At 42.6% G+C, this 26,732-nt stretch overlaps 1 protein-coding gene across 1 annotated transcript; it reads left to right on the forward strand.

Moving 5' to 3' along the window:
- The first annotated feature begins 116 nt into the window (after positions 1–116).
- Positions 117–24,425, forward strand: SELENOF (selenoprotein F). The gene is made up of 5 exons (XM_082228035.1): positions 117–269; positions 2,329–2,496; positions 18,521–18,584; positions 22,837–22,886; positions 23,479–24,425. The coding sequence occupies exons 1-5, from the start codon at positions 201–203 to the stop codon at positions 23,608–23,610; spliced, it is 483 nt and encodes a 160-aa protein (XP_082084161.1). The 5' UTR covers positions 117–200; the 3' UTR covers positions 23,611–24,425.
- The last annotated feature ends 2,307 nt before the right edge of the window (positions 24,426–26,732 follow it).

Here is a 26,732-nt window from a genome sequence, read left to right on the forward strand (position 1 = left end):
GAAGCGGCCCACCACCAACACATAGACACCCCAAGTCTTCCCCTTTTTCCTTTTCTTAGAAGTCATCTTGATAGTTATGGGAGCGCCTCAGCGGCACTTTACTGTTTCCTTCCGATCAGGCGGGGCTTTAGACGCCTTGCCGGTTGGAGGGGGGCTATCAAGGCATTTCCGTTGATGCCGTCGTCGGTTGGGGCGCCAACATGGCGGTGGGGAAAGGAGCGATGGGGTTCGGGCGTTGCTGGGTGTGGCTGCTGGCGGCGTTGCAGGCGGTAAGGGGAGTCTTAAAACGGGGGGTCGGGAGCGACGGGGCTCCGCGTGAGGGAGTGGACGGAACCGTGAGGAGACACGGAGTCACTTTGACCCAAAACCAGACCAGGCCTGTCTGCCTGCTTGCCGTGGCACCTGGGACCATGGTCGTAGCCGGGATTTTTGTTGGGGGGGCTTTTGTTAGGGGGAAAAGAACCTCAATTAGCTATGTATTTTTATTGATTTTCAGGGGGGCAGCTGCCCCTCCTTGCCCCCACCCCTCGGCTACGCCCAAGCGTGAGACATCTGTTTCTGAATAAACAGCCGCAGGTTCAAACTGCGGATTTGTTCCCCTTGGTTTTCTCACCTTCCACCGTGCGGGAGCGCTAGATTAAAGAAAACAATTGTGTGTGTGTGCATATAGACATGGGTGCAGCGCGGGGGCAGACCCTCAAAAATTATTGAACAAACTGTGGTTCTGCCCCCCCCCCCCAAAAAAAGGCAGAAGCAACAGGCGATTTGGGCGAACGCAACAATTTTTTCAGCCTTCCCCCCAAAAACCTACACCCATATATATATATATAGATAGATAGATATCTCCCTGGTTTAACTGGCCGTCCTTTTCTCTCCCCTTTGAAATGTTAGCCTCGCTTCAGATCGTGTATTAGAAAGCTTATGCCGTGGCTGATATGCGAGTGTGTGCAATAACCTAGAAACACGCCCCATGGAAGGAAACTGCTCAAGCCAGTAGGAGTTACCAATGTAACCCGTAATGGCTGAGATTCAAGTCTACGTGTTACAAACAGGATATGAAAGCGAGGAGCTTAAGGGCAGCTTAAACCGAGGTTATGGACGCAACAACAGAATGTCTGGGCGCACTTTTTATAACTAGAATACAAAGCTGGAAATGAATGAACTGCAACTAAAATACTATGTTCATTTTTCATGTGCTCTAGTCCTTCCCCTGTCCACCCCCCCCCTAATATTCTTAAGGGGGCTTTTCTCTAGTCTTCAGAGCAAAGCTGGAAGCTGGGAAGCAGAAAAAAAAAAGTTCTCCTTTTCTTCCATTGCTGTTTTAATCTGAAATCTTAGACGCAGTACTGCTGCTGGAACTCAGAAACAGATTGCGCTAATGAAATTTCCAGTTGCAAAATGCACCTAGAACAATGGGAGTTTCGAACACTGCGTGTTACGTTCTAAGAGACCCAGGTTCGAAGCCCTTCTTAGCTATAAAGCTCACTCAGCATAGCCAGCTTTGCAGTGTGGGGTGATTTATTTATTTTTAATCGTAAGTTCATCGGTTAAAAAATGAATGGATGCCAATTCTGAATATGACATTGAGCAAAGTTGAAATCTCTGGACATTTTGTGTTTTTAAAATAGACCTTACACTCCCCCCACTCCGCCCTCATCATCAGCTGTCATGATACTATAGACATCAATGACACTTGTGAAGATTGTAAGGCATTAGTGCCTGTTTTTGAAATGAGAAAAAAGTAAGAACAAAGTATCCATTTAGTTTAGCAACTTGGAGTAGCTGTTAAACCAAAATGTCAACATTACCTGTCTTTCTTTTGCTCTCCTCTAGCTCTGTGAAGAGTTACCACAAATTTGTAATAAGTGTTAACTATACAGTTTAATATTATGTTAATCCATAATAAGGGGGTTGTCAAAAGCCTGTTTTCTTGACTATCTTCAACTTGTAACACCATGCACTCATTCACCTATTTTAATAATTTACAGCACTTTAAATGCACTTTTTCTTGGAAGTAATTCACATTGTGTCCCTGGGGGCCTAAATCAAACTTGTATTTAGCATTGTCACTGTAATACATTACATTTCTATTTATGTTTATGGCTAGCATTTAGGTATGCACTTTGTGCTGTTTTGTTTTACAGTTTGTGATCTTACTTTGTATATATCTTCAGCTAAGTGCCATTGCATAGATTTTTCAGTGATGAAGTGAGCTCAACTCCTTAAAGAAAAAGCTGTGTTATGAAGTGATGGTTTGTTACACTTTAGAATGGTATGGTTGTAGATTCAGATTTTAAAGTGAATTGTGCAAATCTTAATTGCTTTTAGGCATCAGTATATGGAGCAGAATTATCATCAGAGGCCTGCAGAGAGCTGGGCTTCTCCAGTAACTTGCTGTGCAGTTCTTGTGACCTTCTTAGCCAGTTTGGCTTAAATCAGCTAGATCCATTCTGCAGAAAGTGCTGCCAAGAAGAAGCCCAGTCTGAAACCAGAAAGGTAGGTTGAATAATTAGATTTGAAGACCTAGACTATTATTTAACACATTCATGTGTTAACATGAATGAATTCCAGACCTAAAGCTAATTGTTTTATTGTATTTTTTTAGCAGCCATTTTAATACCGGTTGTTGACATGGTTCTTCTGTTAATGTTAATGTCTGCTCTCCATCTTGAAAAATTGAGGTATACTGCAGGCTTGAACAGAAGGGAAATGCACAATTAGTGAGGGGAAGGGAGGGCAGTTTCACAAATGCAGAAATGTTAGTGTTATATTACTGACTTTTGGTAAAGGGGTTTGGTAAAAGGGCTTGTTTTAGTATTATAATTACGTATTTGTCAATTTATATACTGCTTTACTGCCAAGATGGGTGGGGGAACTTGGAAAAGCTCCAGCTCCCTGATCATTTTCCTTCCCACCCCTTGTGTGGTGTGTATGTGTGTAGTTTGTTGTCTCTACAATATTCTTTCTGAGCTGTTGTGATCAGAACCGGATGCAGTAAATCCAAATCTGGTCACACCATAAATTTATATAAAGGCATTGGGATACTGGCAGTTTTATGCCTTGCACAAAATGTGAAGAGTTCTTGTTCTCTTTGTACTGTTTTGTTGAAAACAACAACCACCCATAACTCTGTATGGGGCCAAGTGAGGCTCCATTTTCAATTCATAATGCTGTACTTTCTGTACCTATACTTATTGGTTCCAATGTAGATACATAATAGCATTCATCAATACGCAGACACCATGATATAATAATTAGCAGCCACTTTGCAATATAGATGGAAATTGACATTCCTATTCACATGATATAGTTAAAGAAGGCTCCATCAGAAGCCCTGCATCCAAATATGCATTGCCATAAAAGCATGCAGATCCACATCGATCTGCACATGGGGTTCCAAATTGAGTAATGGAGTCTTTGCACAGAAGCGACCTTCCTGTACATACATCCTGTGCTGGACTGACCAAGCAATATTTGCAATAGATGTAGTGTCTAAAAGGATTGTATTGGTCGGGTTAATATCTGCAAAATAAACCTCCACAAAGTTAATGAGTCCAGTGGGTCTGATTTATACTTTGGGAAATCTATTCTTATTTTGAAATTTCCAAATGTTTGTTGAACAGTTTTACAAAAAGTAATCAACTTTGAGAGCATCAGAAATACCTTGGATAAGCATTTTTTTTAAAGTCTTGCTGTTATATGAGCAAGGAATAGAGGTTGAAACCATCAGGCTGTTAAGACTTAATGAAGCCACTGGTTCTAGAACACCAACTGACTGGAATTTTTTTTGTTACAGTACATAGTCTTTTGTGCTTTTGAAGGAATTTTGGGAAATCTACATGTTTTATGAAAATTTTACTGCTTGCAGACTCTACAGGATGCTATGATGGAATTACAGAAATCTTGGGAATATATTTGTATTATTTGCCTAAAATTGGTACTGCACAAATATTATAATCTAAGAAGAAAGACCTGCACATTAAGAAAGGGAAGAGGATTCTAATCTTGCAGCTCAAACAATCTGTGGAGATGTTTTCCCCAAAAGGATTTGGGAAGCTATAGGTAATTGTAAATAATTATTTCAAATATGGAATCCGAAATTGCTTCCTGTGCTAGAAAGTATATAGAATATTCATTCATTCACACTTCTATGGAAGTAGCTGTTCAGAGAAGTAATTGAATCAAATACTAGAGATGCTCATTGGGTATGTTTTTAAAAAACCCTTTTAAATCCTTGGTGTTAAACCCCAATACTATTAAACTAAAATATCCATAGGCTAGAATTCATTTTGCAGAAAGTGAACAGGAAGCAAATGGGGAGCGGCAAAGGAGGGTTTGGGCCCAGAAAACACATGTCCTCTGATGCCAGCTTCTGTCACCAACCCCAGGATCACTTCAACAGCAAACTGCGGCTGCCCCTTCACAAACCAGAAGTGGCATGTGAATTGGACTTGGAAGATGCATTCCTTCTGACTCCAATTCTCCACCCTGCTATCAGTGATGACAAAGTACAGCTGCTCTTCTGCTAACATAGAAAAAATGACAGTACGCAAGTTGGGGGAGGAATGAGCTAATCTGAAGAATTTTTCCGTTTTAAATTGCTGCAATAATTGCATTTCCCGTGGATTTTCACGCGTGCTCTCTCCTCTTCTACTTGTATACATCGTCATTTAAGCAGCAGTCATTTAGCTAGGGTGTGTGTGTCACAGTTTATTCCCACTGAGAATCAACAACATCGCTTTGTACAAGACTAACCTAATTTTAGTAGATGAGTTCTCCATATTCATTATACTGAGGGTGCCCTTTGGGTATTCCTGTTGATTCAGGGAAGGTCTTCAATCAAGTGCCCTTCAATTGTATGCTCAGTGTTTCAGAAATCCTCTGCTCCAGGGAGCAACATTTGTCATGAAGAACTTATTTATAGAGACTTCAGAGCTGCATTACTTACAAATGGAAGCTTCTCTGAATATTTTATCTTGAAAAGAGGCATGAGACTAGACTATCTGCCATCTTCATTATTTTCAAGAATTGAATCCTGACAGTTTTTATCAAACAAATGTCCTGTGAGCAACAGAAGGAAATATTGGCCTTTGCAGATAATCTAGTGTTGCTTTATATCCAAATGCCTTCGTTTAATTCAGATGTGGGGATCTTAGCTAGAATCACTGCATTGTTGGGTGCAACTTCAACTCATTCAGTTTCAGAATGAGTTGTTTTGATTAGAAAGAAGAATTAAGTTTGAGCAAACAGTTATCCATACTTATTCATCCCTTTTTACCACGGGCATACCAATTCATCTGGCATACTTGGCATGGCAAGCATCCCTCTCTCCTCTCTTGAGGACTCTGAGGAATCCAGTGTACAGAGCTTCCTTGCTTCCTGTTCCTCTTGTGGATTACTTCCGTTTCTTTTGGTAATTTTCTTTTTTCTTTCTCCCCACCCACTTCCTACATACCAACCCCTGAGGGCCACCAGTTTTTCATGCCAAAGGTCTGAACTGGTGGCTTACAGAGGGATGTTTTTCTCCCCGCTGGCTGCTCCCACCTGCATTTCTCATCTTTATTCTAGAACAAATTCAGTGGATACAGAGACTGCTATGCATGCACACACCCCTCTGACCAACCAAATCACAGCATAAGTGCTCCTATGTTGCACATTGGGGGCAATTTTGGGACTGGAAATTGCCACCACATATTTTTGCTCTGACTATTTCCAGGAGCGCTTTAGGAAATTTTGAAAGAACAAGCATGTCGTGGTTGCAGTAACGACAACAGTGAGACTTTGTTCCAGAGAACAGCATGCTTTACAAATGGTGAACAGTCAGGACTTTAAGGTTAATCAAAACGGATGACTGAGAGCATGCGAGTGCATTTCTGCTGACCTTTCACACTCCCTGACTCCCTTGCCTTTCTGGGTTGGTCCTCCATTCCGCTCTGTGAACTGTATTGTTTTAAGAAGGTTTTAAAACAAATCACGTTTGACTTGAAAGAGGCCTTGCTAAGTGCTAATTCAATAAAGTTGATGATATGAGGTCAGGCTGGTCAGAGCGAGCATCAAGAGAGTAACAAGCATAATTAACACTCTTACAAATTGAGTAAGAGAGGATATTTCTTACAAGAGTCCATTGTTTCATGACAGCTATGGTTGCTGAAGTGGCTTCTTACATGGGCTTGCTGTAATTTATCAAATACTCAAGCAGAGCACCCTAATGTGCCCGACTGGACCCTTGTGGTCCCTTCCAGTTCTGTGATTCTATGACTTGGAGATGGGGGCGGGTAGGAGAGAAGGAGGAATTGGAGAAGAAAAATGCTTTGTTCTCATCATGAGAATCATCCTTCTCCCACTTCTGCTGCCTGAAGATTAACAGCAGCTCTAGTCACCGCCAAAAGAAGGATGAGTTCAGGTTACAGAAGCAAAAGATGTCAAAGGAGCTGTTCTGATCATTTATGTTCACTCTCAGAGAACTAGGAAGTGCTTTTTAGGGACACAGCAGACGAGTTCTTCAGGAACTACAGTGAGAGCAGCAGCAGAGACTGCTGGCTACCAGTTGAGGCTGCTGATCTGCTTGTTAGCAAACCAGTCCTCCGAAGCTGCATTGTATGATTTGTGTGATTCACACGACTGTCTGTGAGGAGCATGAGAAGGGAAGACAGACTTACCTCTCTTCCGGTATGAGACTGTAAAACTGTACTTTCACTTTTACGCGGTGGGTTCTTCTGCTCTCGGAGCTGAGAGGGAGCACCATGATTGCTTGTCTGTATATTCTGTAAGTAAATTAGTAGTTTAGAACTACAATGTCTCTAACTTCTTGCTGTGTTAAGCCAGAAGTACAGTAAGCCAGTTCTTACTGTACACCAGCTGGTGTAGGTCGCTGGGAGCGCCATGGAGAAGAAGGGAATGCCTTTTCCAGAGCTATGTTCACCAGGCTGAATTAGTTCTGTGGATCATTGCCATAATCTCTCTTTTTTTTTTTAAAGTTATAAATTTATAAATAATAATTGTAAAACTATCGGGTAAATCTTAGCTGTCCTAAATATGCTTACTTGAAAGTCATTTCTGCTGTGCTGAGTAGAACGTTCTTCCTTGTGAGTGTGCTTGGCTTGCCTTTTATGCTAAGGCTTAAATTGTCAGAGTGCTGTTCACCTAGGCCTAGTTCACATGGCCTTGGCTTACTGAGAACATGGAGTTCATAGTACTTTGGCCTTCTCATGACTTTTTTGCTGCCACACTAGGCCATAGTTTAGCTTAGCATGTCATCTGAACCAGGCTCTTGGTTAAGCACTCTTCTTTGACTACAGCTTGTGGTAAGTCAAGAGTTAACCACTAGTCCCAGTTTGGACAACACATGATGTGATAAACCTTGGCTTGACTTAGCACAGCAGCACAAACCTCATGGAGGCTTTCAGCTGTAAATCTTTTTAATAAATGAAATCCTCCAGCACACTTTTGAGAAATAATTGACAATACTAATATTTGAAGAAATTATTCTTCCATGGAAAGAGATAATGGGTTGTGTTCAGCGTAGCACTAAGTAAATCCTTGTTCTAGCAGAGAGACTTCCACTTGCCCACTAGGACTTCTGCACCCTCCTTCTCCCTCTCTCAATTTTTTTCTGGGGGGGTTACCTGAGCCCTTTGGATCAGATCTGAGAGTGCAAGGGGAGGGTACACATGATGGGGGAGGAGAGGGAGCGAAGCCCTGCTGTGTAAGCAGAAGTTGCATTTGCACAAGGATTTAATTGAATGCAGTCCTAAGGTTTTTAAATGAAAAAGTGTTTATTTCAAATACTTGTTTGACCACCCTTCATCACTAAGCAGTCCCAGAGTGCACCATATGGAAACTGTTAAAGACCAATAAAAGCAATTATACCACTCTGTTTTTGTATTTGTACCAAATATGCCCCATTCCAGTGATCTGTGCATATGAACAGGCTTCCTCACACGTGCTTTGTGAAGAAATGTGGGCATAAATCACATACATACTTGAGTGTCTCCAAATTCTTGTACAACTAATTGCACTTAATGCCACATAGGACTGCAGCTGGATTGAGGTGTTGACTCTGAAAGTACTAGCAATTTTCCATTAATGTTAGTGAAGGCAAGGCTTTATCCTCTTATACTGAAATGCCCTTTGCTCCTTGCAAAGAAGAAAATATTGCAGTAGCAATAAACAGTTACAAAGTATTGTCCTAACACTGGCAAATTTGCTCCAAACAATGCACTGACGACTTTCAGCGTCCGGAAATCCTGTATCCAATTTCAGACTAATTCAGAAAGTTGCTTTAGCAGCATTACTTTAGACAGCTGCACGTTGTAAGCCTCGCTCTCACCAGTGCAGAATGATGCTGGTTTCTGAAACACGGAAAGATGAAATGGAGGCGAAGGTAACTGTGCATGAAATTGTAGTAGTAGAAGAAATTGCCAACATTTTGCAGTTGCTGAAAATAGCTGCACTTAGGAGTGTCTGTTACCCTATATCATCTGATTGAATCAAAGAAGCTTGTGTCCTTAATTGCAGGTAAATATGATTGTTAGGAGAAGCCAGGCGCTCTTATGTTTTGGTTATGAATTGTACTAAAGTTGCATATAAAAATGCATAGTGCTCCTACGTCTGTAGAACCCAGTGAAGCAATTTTAGCAAAGCTATTACATACCATTGTCAGCAACATCTCTTATTTACTAAATTATCACTTTGTGTTTTTGTAAAAGCGGGAAGATTTCCACCAAAAAAACAGCAATCTAAAGATATTCCAAGTCAACTTTTACAAATAGTGTTTTTTCTTAAAACCGAGTGATGTCTTTGTGCAGGTGGCTGCTGTCATCTCCACTTTCATGGATGGCAAACAAGAACTTAAGGGCCTTGCTTGAGTTTTTGGGGACAACAGCCCTAGCAGAGCTATATGAGAAAGGGTTGTAGCTCAGCTAATGGTCATTGGCTGCATTTGGACATCACAACAAATCACTTTTGTGGTGCGTGGTTCCCATTCTGGCTCCCATGCTTTCCTCCTCCCCCATCTCCCCCAGCACAGCCGCTTTGGTTGAAATATGCCTAGTTCAAACCACGGTTTATGAAGCAGACTCATTTCAACAAACCAAGCATATATAAAAACATAACAAAACCGTAAACCTTAAAAAGCTTCCCTGTACAGGGCTGCCTTCAGATGTCTCCTAAATGTTATATAATTATTCATCTCCTTAAGGGAGGGCGTTCCACAGGGCAGGCGCCACTACCGAGAAGGCCCTCTTCCTGGTTCCCTGTAGCTTTACTTCTTGCAATGTGGAACCGCCAAAAGGCCCTTGGTGTGTCTGGGCTGAACAATTGGGGGGGTGGAGACTCTCCTTCAGGTATACTTGGCCGAGGCCATTTAGGGCTTAAAAGGTCAGCACCAACACTTTGAACTGTGCTCAGAAACGTACTGGGAGCCAATGTAGGTCTTTCAAGATCGGTGTTAGGTGGTCTTGTTAGCCATTCCCAGTCACTAGTTTAGCTGCTGCATTCTGGATTCATTGTAGTTTCTGAGTCACCTTCAAAGATAGCCCAACTTGAAGTGCATTGCAGTAGTCCAAACGGGAGATAACCAGATAAATATGGTTATGCCCCTGGCTAATTGGGAATCAGAAGCAAATACTTACTCTGTCACAGCTGCACTGGTGGTCAAGGCAGGAACATGGAACAGCAGAGAGAGGCTAGTCTTGCTCCCATCATGATAAATCATTGTTTATTGTGATGTCTGAATTACGTACTGAGAGCAATCAAATGGTGTTGATGCATATGTGAGCTGAGCCTTTGAGCAACCTGGAGTTGATCTAGGTGATCCAACATGCTTTTCATAAGGGCCCAGTCTTGGGTATGACTTAACACTTGATGAACTAGTTCACAGTAGCTGTCATTTTTCTGTTGCAAATTTTTATCCAGGTGGTGGTGTACTAATGAAGAGCAATTTATCAGGCTTCTGAATTGAATGGGGATCCTTAAACTCGTAAAGGGGATAGCAGCACTCGTGGAGTGGTGGCAGAACTTAGCATGAGCTTGTCCCCACAAATGTGTAGGTCTTACACATAAGTAGCATGCCTGAGCTGGGCTGTGTACGCCACAGAAACTTAATAGAAGATATGTGCGCCTCTTTCCTTTTTGGCACAGCATTCATCTCCTTAAGAACGATCTCTTAAGTAGCATCCCACCAAGCAATAAATAATAAGGTTTTTTTGGCAGGCGCAAATGCTCTGAATAACCCATGGCAAAACAAGTAATCTTAAAGGGAAGTCTAATTTTGGAAAACGGAACATAAATTAACCGGGGAGGTGGGGTGGACTACAAAACCAACAGTCCTGATTTAAATGGCTGTTGGTTAAGTTGGAGGAAGTTTCTTAATACAGTGGTGCCTCGCAAGACGAAAAGAATCCGTTCTGTGATTCTCTTCATCTAGCAGTTTTTTCATCTTGCGAAGCAAGCCCATTGACGGATTAGCGCTATTAGCGGCTTTTATCGGCTTATCGGATCAGCTGATAAGCGGCTTAGCAGCTTAGAAAAAGGGGGGGAAGGAAAAAAACCCGCAGGAACTCGCAAGACATTTTCGTCTTGCGAAGCAAGCCCATAGGAGATTCGTTTTGTGAAGCACCTCCAAAACTTTCGTCTAGCGAGTTTTCCGTCTTGCGAGGCATTCGTCTTGCGGGGCACCACTGTACGAGGGTTCTTTTTAGGAAATTGCCATTCTGCAACCTTTTATAGAGGGAAACACTATTTTATAAAGTGCAAGATATTGACATTTATTGGGAGGATAATGCTCATTGCTGTTGTTTTAACTTTTGATAAGTGTATTTAGGGGGTTGCCTGTACTACAGTAGAGCCAGAAAAATATGAAACAAAGCTAACAGAAGATGGTTGGGCCTGGTGGACTGAACCCCTAACTTTGGTATTATTTATTTAGTTACTGAATTTCCTTCCTTTCAAAGGAGACCAGGGTAGCAATTTTTCTATTCATATGGCTTCAGGTACTAGTGGCTCTTGAGCCAACAGGAATGTTACAGTCATTGGTCAGAATCCCAGTGGTTGTGGTCTGATCCTTCACATGGAGCTTTCAGTTACCTCTTCAGTTAGAAGCCTTCCTCCCCAAAGATTGGACAGCATTATGGGGTGGCACCCCATGAGGTGCAACAGCCTGCCGCCACAATGAAATATAATCACTGCTGGTATGTGGAGAGGACAGTTTGATCACAGCTATACTGTCAGGGGTCCTTTACCTTTATATATATATAGAATATACAGTCGTACCTTTGCATACATATCCCTCTGGATATGTAGTTTTCAGGTTACAGCCGCAGCAAACCCGGAAGTGTATACTTCCAGGTTTCACCGCGTGCGCATGCACAGATGCGCTCAATTGCGCAGAAGCGCACCTCTACGTAATTTTCGGGGTGCAAACAGACCCCCGGAACGAATTAATTTTGTATCCAGAGGGTCCACTGTATATAGAATACTGCCTATGTCCTGTGTCTGCAGCATCTGGATTTTAAGTTACCTTATACAGTGGTACCTCTGGTTAAGAACTTAATTCGTTTCAGAGGTCTGTTCTTAACCTGAAACTGTTCTTAACCTGAAGCACCACTTTAGCTAACGGGGGCCTCCTGCTGCCGCCGCACCGCCGCCGCCCGATTTCTGTTCTCATCCTGAAGCAAAGTTCTTAGCCCAAGGTACTATTTCTGGGTTAGCGGAGTCTGTAACCTGAAGCGTCTGTAACCCGAGGTACCACTGTATTTTCCCTCCCTCCCCACCCCAGTCTTAATCATTCTCGATTTAGGAAGATGGTTCTGATGTTGATGTAACAATTCTTTAACACGTTGGTGGTTTTAAAATATTTTTCCTTTTATGCATTAGCCAGCAGTCAGATTAGTGTGATGTCTTCATTGAGCTTTCTTTCCAGGGAGATTTGTGCTGCAGGGTATGCCTGAAGCTAACTTGCTTGCTGCGCTTGGAACTGTGACATTTGGTCGGTTGTTCAGCTCTGTGGACCAAGGCTCTCCAGATAATTGCAGAAGAGCTCAAGGAAACAAGAATGCCAGTAAAAATGAATCCCTCTTCCCTTTCTTAGATATATATTTTAGGCAACTTTCAATTTCTTGCCTTCATTTCACTGGAAATATAGCATATGAAGATGTAAAAGGTTCAGTATTAGGGTTGCCATACATCCAGAATTTACCAGACATAGCCGGAACACAGCTGTTTCTGGGTGGAAACCGCTTAAATGTCCAGGAAAATCCGGACGTATGGCAACCCGTGTCGGCAGTGTCATTTTTGGCAATTTCCCTTTAAAATAGCTCAAATTTTGCCAAAACTCTTGTGTCCGGATTTCTACTTTTTGAACTATGGGAACCCAACTCAGTATAGATATAACGTGGCCAAATTCCAAGAGAACAAGGACATGGTTCCTCCTCTTCCCTACACAGTTTCCTCTTACAGCTTTTGCTCTAAGAGTTCTGCAACCGAAGACAGCTGGCTTTTCAAGCTGAATGGCAGCCTCTTTCTTTGGTGGCAGAAAGAGCAGCAGGGAAATGGAAAGCCAAGTTCTGGCTCTGAGTGTGTTCTCTCATATGCACATGTACACTCCTTTAAACCTTACACATAATGCGGCTTGTCTCGGGCAGTTAACTGAGCTGTCAGACTTGTTCCCCTGTTGGACATGTTCACATCCTCGCGACTTTTTTTTTTAAAAAAAGTGGGAGGGGTGTTGCCTGTTTGCTGGAACCCTATTCAGTTCTTTCATGTTCTCCTGTATGCACACACTTCTCAGAAAAGGGCAGAGGGAGCCAGAATGGACGGCTGCCATTTGCATTCTGCTTTTTCCATAATGCAGTGCTAATGGCAACTGCCCTTTTTTCTATTCTCTGGCCTTAGAGCTACAGGAGTTAAACTGCCTGCAGAGGAAAAGAACACACTGGAGCCACTTTCAAAAGCAGTGCTAGGAAGACCCTTCTGTTTGCGCACCCAAAATATCTCTATTGAGAGCACCAGGGCAGCACCTGTGGGTGTTTCTCATAATGGTGGGAAGTTGGCAACTTTGGGGTGGGGGGCACTGTGGAATGGGATCATGGCAGCAGACCCCAGAGTGCCAGAAAAGCATATGAAGGGGTGGGGTGGGGTGTGGAAAATGTGGGATTTAAGCAACGCATGTAAGCAGAAAAATTGCTCCTCATCCTACCAAGGCTAATATGCCAGTATATAAAAATCCTTTTTACAATAACTTGATAAATCCACTTTTCCAGTAACTATTCACTTTCAAAAACCTATTTTGTGTAGCAAAGAGATAAAAGAGGTAGAAATATTTGAACGGCGTGGATCTTTGAGAATAACTTTATCTGGGTTGCCATGCAGTTCAGAGGAATTGATAATAGAATGCATTTAGTGCTTTGGGCTGATTTTACTTTGAGTGACCTGATTTCACTTCATTTTAAAGTCTGTTTCGTTCTGTTACACTAATTAAAATGCAGCTGTCAGCTTTAAGGATTTTGACTTTTATTTTTAGTTCTATGCAGCCTTTATGTCTCTGGGCTACTGCCAGAGGCTCTATCAAAGTAGTGGTAATTGTTCATTGGGCCAGATTCTCATCTTGCTCATGACAGTATCAATTGATAATGATCCTTCTCTCCCCCCCCCCCAGTTTCCCCCAGTTGTCATATCATTATTACAAATGAAACTTTGGAATTTTATTCAGTATTTGCCTGGCGTGACCATTGCAGCTGGGAGTAAAACATGGATTTTGGGTATTCATATAGCTTCATTTTATCTGGCTTATGGATAAAATGAAGAACACCTAAAAACATAGAAAAAATAATAAGTAAAAAACAATTATGCAACTCCTCCCATTTGTCTCTGTTTGCCTGCTCTTTTCCAGAAACCAAAATGGTAGCTCCTTTGGTAACGGCTTGTCTTTTATTTTACATGCTAGCCATATATTTACCAGACTTTTAGTCAGGAGGTTTTCATGCTAACCAAAACCGATGAAAGTTGGAGTCCAGCAACATATGGAAGGCTAAAGTTCTTTAATTGATGGGTAAATTCTCAAATGTGTACATATAGTTACCCGTACATTTATTTTGTGGATTAATTCAGATAAATGTATGTACTTTCAGTTTCTGAGTGGTAAATGTTGCTTTCCAGTGCTACCTGTTACTTGGCTTACATGCTACTTATTCCTCTGCTAGTATTTTCTGCTTTGCTATTTGGAATTTGAATACGAAATTTGAAATTTTTGCTAATTATGAGGAACGTGGGTGGCGCTGTAGGTTAAACCATAGAGCCTAGGGCTTGCCGATCAGGTCGGCGGTTCGAATCCCCGCGACGGGGTGAGCTCCCGTGGTTCGGTCCCTGCTCCTGCCAACCTAGCAGTCCGTGACTGGATCTAATTGTCAGGGGTCCCTTTACCTTTACCTTTACATGGATTCAAGTGGTTTAGAATTATTACTTGGCCTTGACTCTTTGCAAGTATCAATAAAAACTCAAGCTGTCATTTGACAGTGTGAAATACCATTGCAGTTGAAGTCTTGGTTTTTATAAAATAGCTGTCAAATATTTTGTTAATAGTCCAGCATACAGATATAACTTGGAGAATGTTTGACATGATAATTAGCAGAGAAGAATTTTCAGCAGCAAAATTGTTGCCAGTCATCCTGAGAAAAGCCAGATAGAAAATTCTCAGCACTAATATTTGTAGACGATACAAATACAAAGGGCATAGAAAGCATTTAGACTCACTCTGGGTCAAATTTGACAGTTTGCTTGTAAATCCAGATGGTGAAATATACCCAGAGAAAGGTTAATTGTTGCTTGTACACTTAGGAGTACTTAGAAATGTCAGAGTATGCGAAAAGCTGAAATAAACATAGAAACCTTAAGTATGACATTGCTTAATCACATGCACAGGAAGATTAAATTCAGCTTACTAAATTAATTCTAACTAGACTCTTGCAGCTGAAACAGCTTCAAATAAAACCTGGAGATAGTTTTATGAAAATTTCTCAAATATATTTGTAGAACTGAAGAAACATAATTATTTTCTCTTGAAGTGGAAGTCCATGCTTACTGATGGTTCACAGAGTTTACTTATTCACAATGAACAGTCTTGTGAACTTCAGTATTTTTTCTTTATTCCACCCTTTTTCATTCCTCTTCTGGAAAGAAGAATTGACTAATGCAGGTCACACAACAAGCACTTCTTCATCCCAGTCGTTAGTCACAATCCACACAATTTTTATGTCAAAATGAAGGACAAAATTTCAGATCTGACTTGAAACTTGGTTTTAACAAAGTTGGCAGTGCTTCAACTTAGGTAAATACCAATGCATCAAATACGTAAATGAACAGGCTTACTGAGATTGCTTGCTTTCGCAGACAAACTCTTAACTATCAGAATGATCATGCTCAAAAAGAGTAGATGGCATGGGAATTCTGTCTTAATAATTATGAAAAGTATTGCATGGGGCAAACTTTGGTTAATGGCAATAACCATTGTTACTATTGAAGGTGCTGCTGTGCAATGCCAGGCCAATGATTCATAAGACCACTGCCATCCATGACTTGATCATGGATGGAGGACTTGACCCGGCATGTGTAACAGAGACTTGGTTGGATGAAGCAGATGGGCCTGTCCTTGCCACTGCTTGTCCACCAGGTTTCTCTTATGCACAGCAACCCAGGCCTTGTGGGCGAGGGGGAGAGGGTTGCAGTGATTTTCTTAAAACTAAGTCTCAAGTCATTAGTTTGCACCAGGCGTCCTATTGGGAAGACCCAGTTCCCTGAGTGCATGTTCTGGAAGTTGGGCAATAGGGGCAGTACAGGATTCCTTTTGGTGTACCAACCTCCCCACTGCACCAAGGATTCCCTGTCTGAGCTGCTTCAGGTTGTGGCAGATGTTCTTCTGGAGACACCTAATTTGGTTGTCCTAGGGGATTTTAACATGCACGCCGACACGACCTTAAAAGGGGCCGCTTGGGACTTCGTGGAAAGCATGGCCTTCATGGGGCTGTCCTGAATAAGTCTGGCTGAACTCCTAGCCACGAACATGCCTTAGACCTGGTGTTCACCTCTATGAATGTTGGTGATCTGACACTAAGTAAAAGTGAATCACTGGGAGCTGGGGGCACTGTTATACAGTGGTACCTCGGGTTACATACGCTTCAGGTTACAGACTCCGCTAACCCAGAAATAGTACCTCGGGTTAAGAACTTTGCTTCAGGATAAGAACAGAAATAGTGCTCTGGCAGCAGTGGGAGGCCCCATTAGCTAAAGTGGTGCTTCAGGTTAAGAACAGTTTTAGGTTAGGAACGGACCTCCGGAACGAATTAAGTACTTAACCTGAGGTACCGCTGTACAGTGGTTCCACTCCTTCCTCCTGGGCTGTGTTCAGAAAGTGGGGGTGGGGGAGATGAGTGTTCAGACCCCTGGGCTCTCAGTTGTGGGGTGCCTCAGGGTTCTGTCCTCTCCCCTATGCTTTTCAACATCTATATGCAGCCACTGGGACAGATCATCAGGGGGTTTGGGCTTGGTGTTCATCAATATGCGGATGATACCCAGCTCTACCTCTCTTTCAAATCAGAACCAGTGAAGGCAGTGAAGGTCATGTGTGAGTGCCTGGAGGCGGTTGGAGGTTGGATGGCGGCTAACAGATTGAGGTTTAATCTTGACAAGACAGAAGTACTGTTTTGGGGGGACAGGAGGCGGGCAGGTATGGAGGACTCTCTGGTCCTGAATGGGGTAACTGTGCCCCTGAAAGACCAGGTGCGCAGCCTGGGAGTCATTTTGGACTCACAGCTGTCCATGGAGGCGCAGGTCAATTCTGTGTCCAGGGCAGCTGTCTACCAGCTCCATCTGGTACGCAGGCTGAGACCCTATCTGCCTGCGGACTGTCTCGCCAGAGTGGTGCATGCTCTGGTTATCTCTCGCTTGGACTACTGCAATGCCCTCTTTGTGGGGCTACCTTTGAAGGTCACGCAGAAACTACAACTAATCCAGAATGCAGCAGCTAGACTGGTGACTGGGAGCGGCCGCCAAGACCACATAACACCGGCCTTGAAAGACCTACATTGGCTCCCAGTACATTTCCGAGCACAATTCAAAGTGTTGGTGCTGACCTTTAAAGCCCTAAACAGCCTCGGTCCTGTATACATGAAGGAGCGTCTCCACCCCCCATCGTTCTACCCGAACACTGAGGTCCAACGCCAAGGCCTTCTGGTGGTTCCCTCACTGCAAGAAGCCAAGTTACAGGGAACCAGGCAGAGGGCCTTCTCGGTGGTGGCACCCACCCTGTGGAACCCCCTCCCACCAGATGTCAAAGAGAACAACAACTACCAGAGCTTTAGAAGACATTTGAAGGCAGCCCTGTTTAGGGAAGCTTTTAATGTTTGATGGATTACTGTATTTCAATATTTAATATTTTGTTGGCAGCCGCCTAGAGTGGTTGGGGAAGCCCAGCCAAATGGGTGGGGTATAAATAAATTATTATTATTATTATTATTATTATTATTATTATTATTATTATTAATCAACCCCAATCTAGAATAAGTTAAGTTGCTCTGCTGGCCCATTCCACCTCTCAAAAGTGTGGATAAACGATAGAATTGCTGCGCTTCGTGGAAGCGTAGAGAATTGTAGAGACAGGGACCCCAAGGGTCCTCTATTCCAACCCCTTACAATGCAGGAATCACAACACGGGGAAGCCCTGGTGGTGGTCAGGGCCTGAGCCACACTGGGTTTCACTGGGTTACAGCAGGCCTTATTGCTAAGCCTGCTCCAGGCTGGCATGGCTCACAGCAGACTTTTGCCTGCCCACACCTTCTGCTGTGAGCAGCGCCACCCCTGCCTGTCGCAGGTTTGGATTGCTCTGTCACTTGCCGGGGGGCGGGGGGGATATTGGTTTCAACAGTAAGTCAGTTCAGCTGACTTTCACTGGATGCGCACCATCACATTTATGAAGATGTAGCTCTTCTTGCTCCATGAAGTTGCACATCTTCTGCTTCATCCAATCGTATAGGTGACTTTGCTTGGCCTGCAGAATGTATTTGTGGTCTGTGAAATGGGAAGTTAACACATAGGTGGTATTCTGGTGGTATTGTGGTCATGCCCTTCAAACAATAACTGACTTAGCAACGCATTTGCTCTAGGAGCATTTAGGCTATCAACGCTGAGTCCTAGATGAATTCATTTTTAGTGAATTATTATTCTGAACAGTGATGCCACAGAAGCCACCTTCTCAGGTTGGAAAATTGGCAATTCTTCTAAATTTACTTACTTCTCTTCCTAATTTCACTAAAGCCAATAGATGCTGTATTCAGAATAGATTAGGCAGGTCATCATTCTTTCATTAGACTTTGAGTTTTGAATAGCAGAGCGATAATTTAGCAACCCAATAGGAATAAAGGGGTTTCTCAAGTGACACATTACAACCCTCTTATATATACATTAGTTGTGTCATTTGTTCAATTGATTTAGTATTTTCTTCCCTAAATATATTTTTTCTGTTCTCTTGCAGCTCTATGCAGGGGCAATTCTTGAAGTGTGTGGATGAAAATTGGGGAGGTTCCCTCAAGTTCAGGGTAAGTGAATTTGTAATTTGTCCTTTTAGTTATTTAAGAATGATCACCTAAAGGAAGACCTCACTGCACCTGAATTTTTTGCATGGATCCTGAAGCAAAACCCTGTCCTATTGTGTATATACATAGATATGGCAACTTACTTTTATGTGAAACATATGAACTCCAAGTAATAGGAAAGAGCAGTGGAAAACACATGTCAGATTTTTTTTTCCTAGGTGAAGTAAAAATTGAGCTGCTAATTTTTTTAAAGTAGTTGTGTGAAGGTACTTTTCTCTGTTGTTTTCATTAGCCTTGTTTTTGAGCACTTGAGTACATTTTTAACAGACAAGTCATGTGAATGCAAAATGTCACATTCACTTCCTACATTTGGGACTTCATTAACCTTTTTGAACTGAATAAAGCCAGTCATTTTATGACTCTTCTGACTGGCAGACGTCTTTTTTCCCTGATGGAAGAAGTGGGTGAGATCTTGCTCATCATACTTGGAGGATTGAAACAGAAGCAGGGGAAGGATTAAGGGTGGCAATCCAAGGCCACCAGATTTTCCCCTTTGTCACGAGTTTTTTCTGTGTGTGCATTATTCATAATGCTTTAAAATACCCACATGTGCATAGCCATGCTTGAAAAGAGAATCTTAATTGAGCAGCTTTAAGTTCTATTCTGCCAACTGACCCATCATCTGTGATTGATAGGTAGTGGCTTTCCTTTTTTATTTATCAAGTATTTATTTAAAGCAGTGTTTCCCAAACTTGGGTTTCCATGGGTTTTTTTGGAGTACAGTTCCCATCACCCCTGACCGTTGGTCCTGCTGCCTAGAGATGATGGGAGTTGTAGTCCAAAAAGTTTGGGGAACACTGATTTAAAGCATGTTTATTCTCTTTGCTGCTTAAAAAACCAGTAGTAAGATCGTGACTAAGCTCACACTCTAAAAGGCATAATGCACGGGAGCAATCTTTTGTGCAGCTTCTTAAAAGTTACAGTTATAACTGCACTTCCTCTCTTTATTTTCAAAGCCAGGGTAATGCTCCTGGAGGTTGCAGCCAGAGAGAGAGGAGTTCCTCACTGCACCCTCCAGGAGGGTCAGCCTTGCCCCATAGCAGCTAGGCTTGAAAAGAGCCTAATTGCAGCGGGGGGGAGAGAGGCAGAGCCAGCTGTGGTGGCACTGCCTTATCAGTCGTACCCCCCTTCCCCGCAAAAAATGCCCCCTCTAGAAGCAGCCTCTTGGTGAAGAGGAGGTGCTGGTGTCTCCTCCCACCCTTGTTCCTGATATAGACCTTCCTTCCTGGTGGGTACGTGGGTGCCGGTTTGTGGCTCACCGAAGGTGCCAAAATGTCTGGGGCCACCCTGTTGGTGGTTCCCCACCCCACTATACAGTCTTGGGCATGCCTCATCCTTTGAACCCCAAAGGCCATGGACTGAACCTGGGGCCTTCTGTCTGCAAAGAGCATGTACTGCTGACCTACGGCCTTCCCCAGATGGCTCTAGTAGGTCTGCACAAAATACAGGCAAGGCCCCTTTGCTCCTTGAACTAAGCCTCATTCAGCCCTTTCTTTGTATGATGTGGCTCGTAAGACCTGTCTTCACCCTAATGGGTTCTTCGGCATTTTTTGTGTGGAGCTAACCCCCCGCTTTTCTTTCTGTGGGGATGCAGACCGTTCCTGCATTCTGCACACCTAAACTAAAATCTTCTTGCATCTCAACTCTTCCTGTTTGTATAATTTAAGCCACATTTGTAGCTTGTAGGGGGACCAGGCAGCTGCGTTTGCCCTATCTTTCCATAGCCAGGTTGCCAAGACTGTGAGATTACACAGTGGAAATGCTGCTTGTCAGGCTGTAGCTGCCCCTCTTTGCACATTGCAGTTGGTTTTAACCAGTGCTTTTTTTTCCTTTAAAAAAATGTTTAGGGGTGTTCTCATTTTCCTACGCATATTGAAATACTGCCCCTCAGTGAAGCCAAACTCAGATTCAGAAAGTGTTTAGCGGTATGCGTACCCACCAGAAAAATGCACTGGTTTTAACTGATGGTGAAAGGTGGATAATAATTATGTTGTTATTTATGGAATTTCTTATATTAATGCTGATTCTTTTCAGGGGTGGTTTCCTTGCTCTTGTTTCATATGCACACACTCTCGGGGCTAACAAATAGAACTTTAGCGGATAGGTTTTCATCTTGCATCAGTTTTTTCTCTAAGCTTTTGAAGCTCACTCATCCTCAGAAAGCTTCCCATGTTGAGAATATCTCATCAGAAAATGAAACTGTAGCAGGTTGTCTGCAGGGTGTTTTTTTTAACCAGAAGATGTCTCAATTCATTTTTCACTAGATTTAGAAAGCTGCCAGTGCTACAATATGTCTGGTAGTTTAAGTTGACATCAAACATAGCAAAGCTGGTGTTAGATTTCCCCCCGCTACCCTCCTGCTTCATTTTGTTCTCCGCATAGTGTGATCTGTTCTGTCTAACATCATTGCACCACTGAAACAGAAATGTGTCAACAAAGAGGTGTGCACAACTGCTAGAAACACGAAATGCTTTTAGGCCATCATTTGACCAAGCAACTTGCAGCTCACCTGGACAACTTAACAGTGGGCCTCAGGCGAGCAGCTGAGGGATGTGTTCATCTGGCAGCTGCCATAGTGCAGAGCTTTGCAGCTACTGCATAGCTGTCAACTTTTCCCTTTTCTTGTGAGGAGTCCTGTTCTGAATAAGGGAATTTCCCTTAAAAAAGGGGAAAGTTGGCCGCTATGATCTATTGTCATACAACAGACATAGAGGAAGAAAGAGCAAACATGCAGTGTTCGAAACTCCCATTGTTCTGGGTGCATTTTGCAACAGGGAATTTCATTAGCACAAGCCGTTTCTGAGCTATGGGCACAGTACTGCACCTAAGATTTCTGATTAAAACTGCAGAGTGGAAGGAAAGGAGGATCTTTTTCTGCCTCCTCACTTCCAGCCCCTCTCTGAAGACTGGAGAAGAGGCCCTCTTAAGAATATTAAGGGGGTGGGCAGGGGAAGGACTAGACCATGTGAAAAATGAACATAAGATTTTAGCTGCAGTTCATTCATTTTCAGCTTTGTATTCTCGTTATAAAAAAGTGTGCCCAGACATTCCGTTGTTGCGTCCACAACCTCAGCTTAAGGTGCCATTTAGCTCCTAGATTTCATATCTCCATTTCTAACACTGCATACATGCAGGGACAGGAGATAGGGGAGGGCAAATTAAACAGGAATGTGGGACTCTGTTTTTCCATCACACCCTTTTTTTAAAAAAAAATGAAAGCCTAGCCATTAGTCCAGATTGTAGTACAGTGGTACCTCAGGTTAAGTACTTAATTCGTTCTGGAGGTCTGTACTTAACCTGAAACTGTTCTTAACCTGAAGCACCACTTTAGTTAATGGGGCCTCTTGTTGCTGCCGCACCACCGGAGCATGATTTCTGTTCTCATCCTGAAGCAAAGTTCTTAACCTGAGGTAATATTTCTAGGTTAGCGGAGTCCGTAACCTGAAGGATATGTAACCACTGTACTACTGTTTCCAATCTTTCTCCCCGAGGTGGGTCACAACAGTTCAAAGCACAACATTAAAAACAGTTTTTATTTATTTGAAATGCTGGTTGTTTCTGCCTAATTGCATCTGACATGTCCCTTCTTCAGGTGAGTGAAATAACTAGTAGGGACAAGGGGACACAGAATGGGAAGCAAAATGTCATGTGCACATTTAACAACATTTGCTCCCTGGTAGAACAAGTATTCACTAGAGCTTAGACCACTCGCTGCAGTTTAGCTTCGGTGATCTGTGTATATTAAAAGTCTACCAGCACATCTGGGGTGCCACAAAATAAACCCAGGAAAAGAGTTGTTCAATAAGTGTCTGGTTCTTGTTCCTGCAGATGCTGTCTATATGTGACACAAGTGTGTATTGCAAGTCTGGCCCTACCATAGGATACAAGAAGGCAGCTGCCTTGGGCAGCGGCTGCGAAGGGACTGGGAGTTGTGCCAAAGTTGTGTCATTGTGTCCTTTGCCTCAAGCAGCAAAATGTCTTCAGCCAGCCCTCTGTATTGCCACGACTTGTTCCTGTCAGGCAAGAGCAGAGGGCATAACAGGCACTACAATTCCTTTCTGCAATATGGTAGATTTTAGACTACAATTATACATATTTCTGTGTTTCATCTCGACTTTGAATCTTGTTTATAAGGCATGAGAAGAAAGGCTCATTCTGTTTAGAATAATGCTTTCTCTTTGCCTCCACATTCTAGCTTTCGTCAGGAGTGACAAGCCCAAACTGTTCAGGGGACTGCAGATCAAGGTTTGTACTAGTTTCTGTTTTTTTTAATATTAATTTAAACCTATCAAATGTTACCTTAGTATTGGATAAAGATGTGAATTGTGCATCTGATGGGTGGAAATTTTCAGTGGAAGGAGACAGCTCAGTTGGCAGACGCTTAATCTCAGGGTTGTGGGTTCAAGTCCCACGTCGGGCGAAAAGATTCCTGCATTGCAGGGGGTTGGACTAGAATGATCCTCGCAGTCCCTTCCAACGCTACAATTCTGTGATCTGCAAATAACTGATTTAGCTTAGTATGGGGAGCACAACAATACTGAGTTTGTACATCAGTCCTGAGTGCATTTTGTCTTTTAAAATAATAGCTATGCTGGTGGCAATTCATTCTGTCTGAAATCAAAGTCTTGCATATAGTAGTCATTGTTTCAGAAAATCACCCTACATAGCTATACATTCAGAATGTATATCCGACCACAGCATTTAATTCAACCTGGAACTTATACTTGAACAATAGGGTTAATTCTGAGTTACTTTTGGAAGCAAGAAAGTGAAGGTTGAGCTTGCCAGATGTGTTGAATCCAGGCAGACAGTAACTTTGGATTTCTTTCCTCTGCAGTACGTACGTGGTTCGGACCCCATACTGAAGCTCTTGGATGATGGTGGGAACATTGCCGAAGAACTGAGTATTCTCAAATGGAATACAGACAGCGTAGAAGAATTCTTAAATGAAAAGCTAGAGCGCCTCTAAAACACAAAAAAATCTTGATTATTATGTTTTGGGTTTTTTTTTAAGTTTTTATTTCTCACATCATTTTTCATCATGGTAATCTTCTCAGACAAAGTGTGATAAACCCCGGAAATCATTCCAGCTTCTGCATTAATTTCAGAGCCATCCCATACTGTGTGGTGCTCAACATCTTTTAATTAGGAGCTGAAAGCTTCAAGCACAGCACATTTGACAAATTGGCAGGCTGAACAAATGGCCTGTCCTGGTACATTTCAGCTCATCTTAGTGGATGGATATCATTAATGAAATGCTTTGAGACAAATGTAATGCAAATACTGAAATTTGTAATAATTGGGCCATTTATTTTTACTGGCAAAGCCTTATTTGTCAGCTCCCAATAATTGAGATGATTACTCTGCTTTTTTATTTTTTTAATACACTGCCACTCTTTGTACAGCCATGGGAAGTTGGAGCCAAATAATATGTTCTCTGCCTCCCAAAGAGACATCGGTTAGCATCTTTGCATTTTGTATTTCCCAGCTGTCCTTTTTATAGAACCGTTATTTGCAATACTCGTAATGAATGCCTGCTCTGGAAGAAGAAGAAAAAAATCATTTGTAGTCTTGTTCTGAGAGTGGAACTCGTGATCTGCAGTGACTGAAGAATGCTAGGGGAATGCACTTTAATGATGACTACATCTAAAACCTCTTAACAGAAGGCATGTGTAGGTCTGAGGTCAGGTGCACTTTCTTGGCACAGTTTAACCTTCATTCAACAGACATGAGTTCCCTGGAGGGGAAAAAGTTGGAGAGGGCAATAAAATCTGTATCACAAAATCTGTATCGAATGTCTCATTCTTCAAAACATTTTGCCTGAATGCACTTAAAGGTAACTGTTTTGCTATCGGCCAGTTTATCCAATGATTTTTATCTTGCAGAACTGGGATATCTGTCAAAACGGAATGATAGCTTAAGTATAGACTCCGTTTTTAGCCAGTGATTGTACAGATTCAACATCTTGCTCTGATGATGGCACCGTGCAGTCGGGGTTGCTGGGCTGCAAGTGTTTTAAGTTCTACTGTCCCAAGTCTCTCATATATTGTACCCAGTGTTAGAAATGGAGATATGAAAGTGAGGAGCTAAATGGCACCTTAAACCGAGGTTGTGGGCACAACAACAGAATGTCCAGGCGCGCTTTTTTAATAACAAAAATACAAGACTGAAAATGAATGAACAGTGACTAAAATATTACGTTCACTTTTCACATAGTCTAGTCCTTCCCCTGCCCACCCCCCTAATATTCTTAAGAGGGCCTCTTCTCTAGTCTTCAGAGAGGGGCAGGAAGTGAGGAGGCAGAAAAGGGTCCTCCTTTCCTTCCACTCTGCAGTTTTAATCAGAAATCTTAGGCGTAGTACTGTGCCCAGAGCTCAGAAACAGCTCGTGCTAATGAAATTCCCTGCCGCAAAATGCGCCCAGAACAGTGGGAGTTTCAAACACTGATTGTTCCTGAAAAAAGCAGGCAACAAACTCGGACTCCACAGTACCCAAAAGAGACTCCGTTGCAAATTTGCTTCTCAAGCGTTGGTTTGAAGTGCTTTCAGCTGCTTGAATGGCTAAAATGTGCCAGCAGCTCTTTCATACATTTTCTTTAAGAGCGTAAGGTGGCTGTGTTGTAGTTTTTAAAAAACAAAAAATACTTAAAAGGTGTGAATGCAAGAAACATACACCATACATTTGGCAGCCAAGAGTGGCTAGATCTCTGTGCAGAACTGCTGCGTGCCTAAATAGGTGCAGGGAGAGAGCAGGAGTGAGTCCGCACTGAGTGGGGATCCTGCTTTTGTACCATAAATACATTGGAGGGGTGTTTAAACCAGGAGAATGGGATGGTCAGCACAAAATATTTCCACTTGAACAATGGACACACAACCTCAACACACACACATCCCTAAAACTGCCCTAGGTGTTCCCTCAACCTTCCAGAGAAGATTTTGGGGAGGGGACGGAGCACAAACCCAAGAGAGGAGAGGGAAGTTCTAGTCTGCCATCTTTGCATTTATGAAACACATTAGTTGGATTCCACCCTTGGACTATAGAGTTATAGGAAGCTGAGGGTCTTGCCCAGGAGCAAGAGAGGATGCCTATAGGAAGTCCACAATCGGAGCATGACGGCAATAGTTGTTCATCAGTGAATGGTGTTCAGGAGCATGCTCTGTTCTGCTTTATCCCATGGGCTTAGAAGAGTTTTTATCCTATTTTCCAAAGATTCTGTCCTTAGGCTCACACAATCTAAGGCTATTATAATAGTTCAGAACAGCAAGACCCATGGGAGTGGGATTTAAGGGGAACAAATTGCCTGTCATGGGAAGACACTTGAGAATGTTCCACGGTGTTTGGCTTAGAAACCCTTTTCTGCAGTACATACATGCCGGTCAGGGACAATACCATATTTACTCCAAGTCTAATGCACCATCAAATCTATAACATGCACCTCAATTTTCAGAACCTTGAAACCCAAACAAGTATTTGCTGGCAAATGTGTCATTGATTCCAATTCGCACCTTGATTTTCGCAATGTGATTTGACCAAAAAAGCTGGGCATTAGATTCAAGTAAATATGGTATGTGCCCATGCTTGCCCTCCATGGGTTGAGAACAGTCTAAAGCAGGCATGACCAAACTTGGCCCTCCAGCTTTTTGGGGACTACAATTCCCATCATCCCTGACCACTGGTCCTGCTAGCTAGGCATGTTCGGAGTTGTAGTCCCAAAACAGCTGGAGGGCCAAGTTTGGCCATGCCTGGACTCTAAAGGATAACCTTTCAATGTCTACTAAAGCAATACTTCCAGTAAGATATGTATGGGCCAAGGAGAAATTAATAAATTCAGCATTTTGATTATCCATGAATTACTGTTCTGGTCTAGACTTCTTGCATATCCAATTAACTCTCACAGTGTTAATTGGAGGTTTAGCAGTCTGAATCACATTACTGAAGCAATAGAGATGCTGCAAAAAGGTTATCCTGGTCCTTTCCCCCTCCCTTTAATGAAAACTTTGCAAAACTAAACTTTCCTGGAAATGGCCAATGTCTGAACGAGTGTTTAATACTGCTGATAACCCCCATTGGCACTTAATAATGTACCGCATT

Source organism: Podarcis vaucheri (genome assembly GCF_965113315.1).
Source record: "Podarcis vaucheri genome assembly, chromosome: 6".
Classification (NCBI taxonomy): Eukaryota; Metazoa; Chordata; class Lepidosauria; order Squamata; family Lacertidae; genus Podarcis; species Podarcis vaucheri.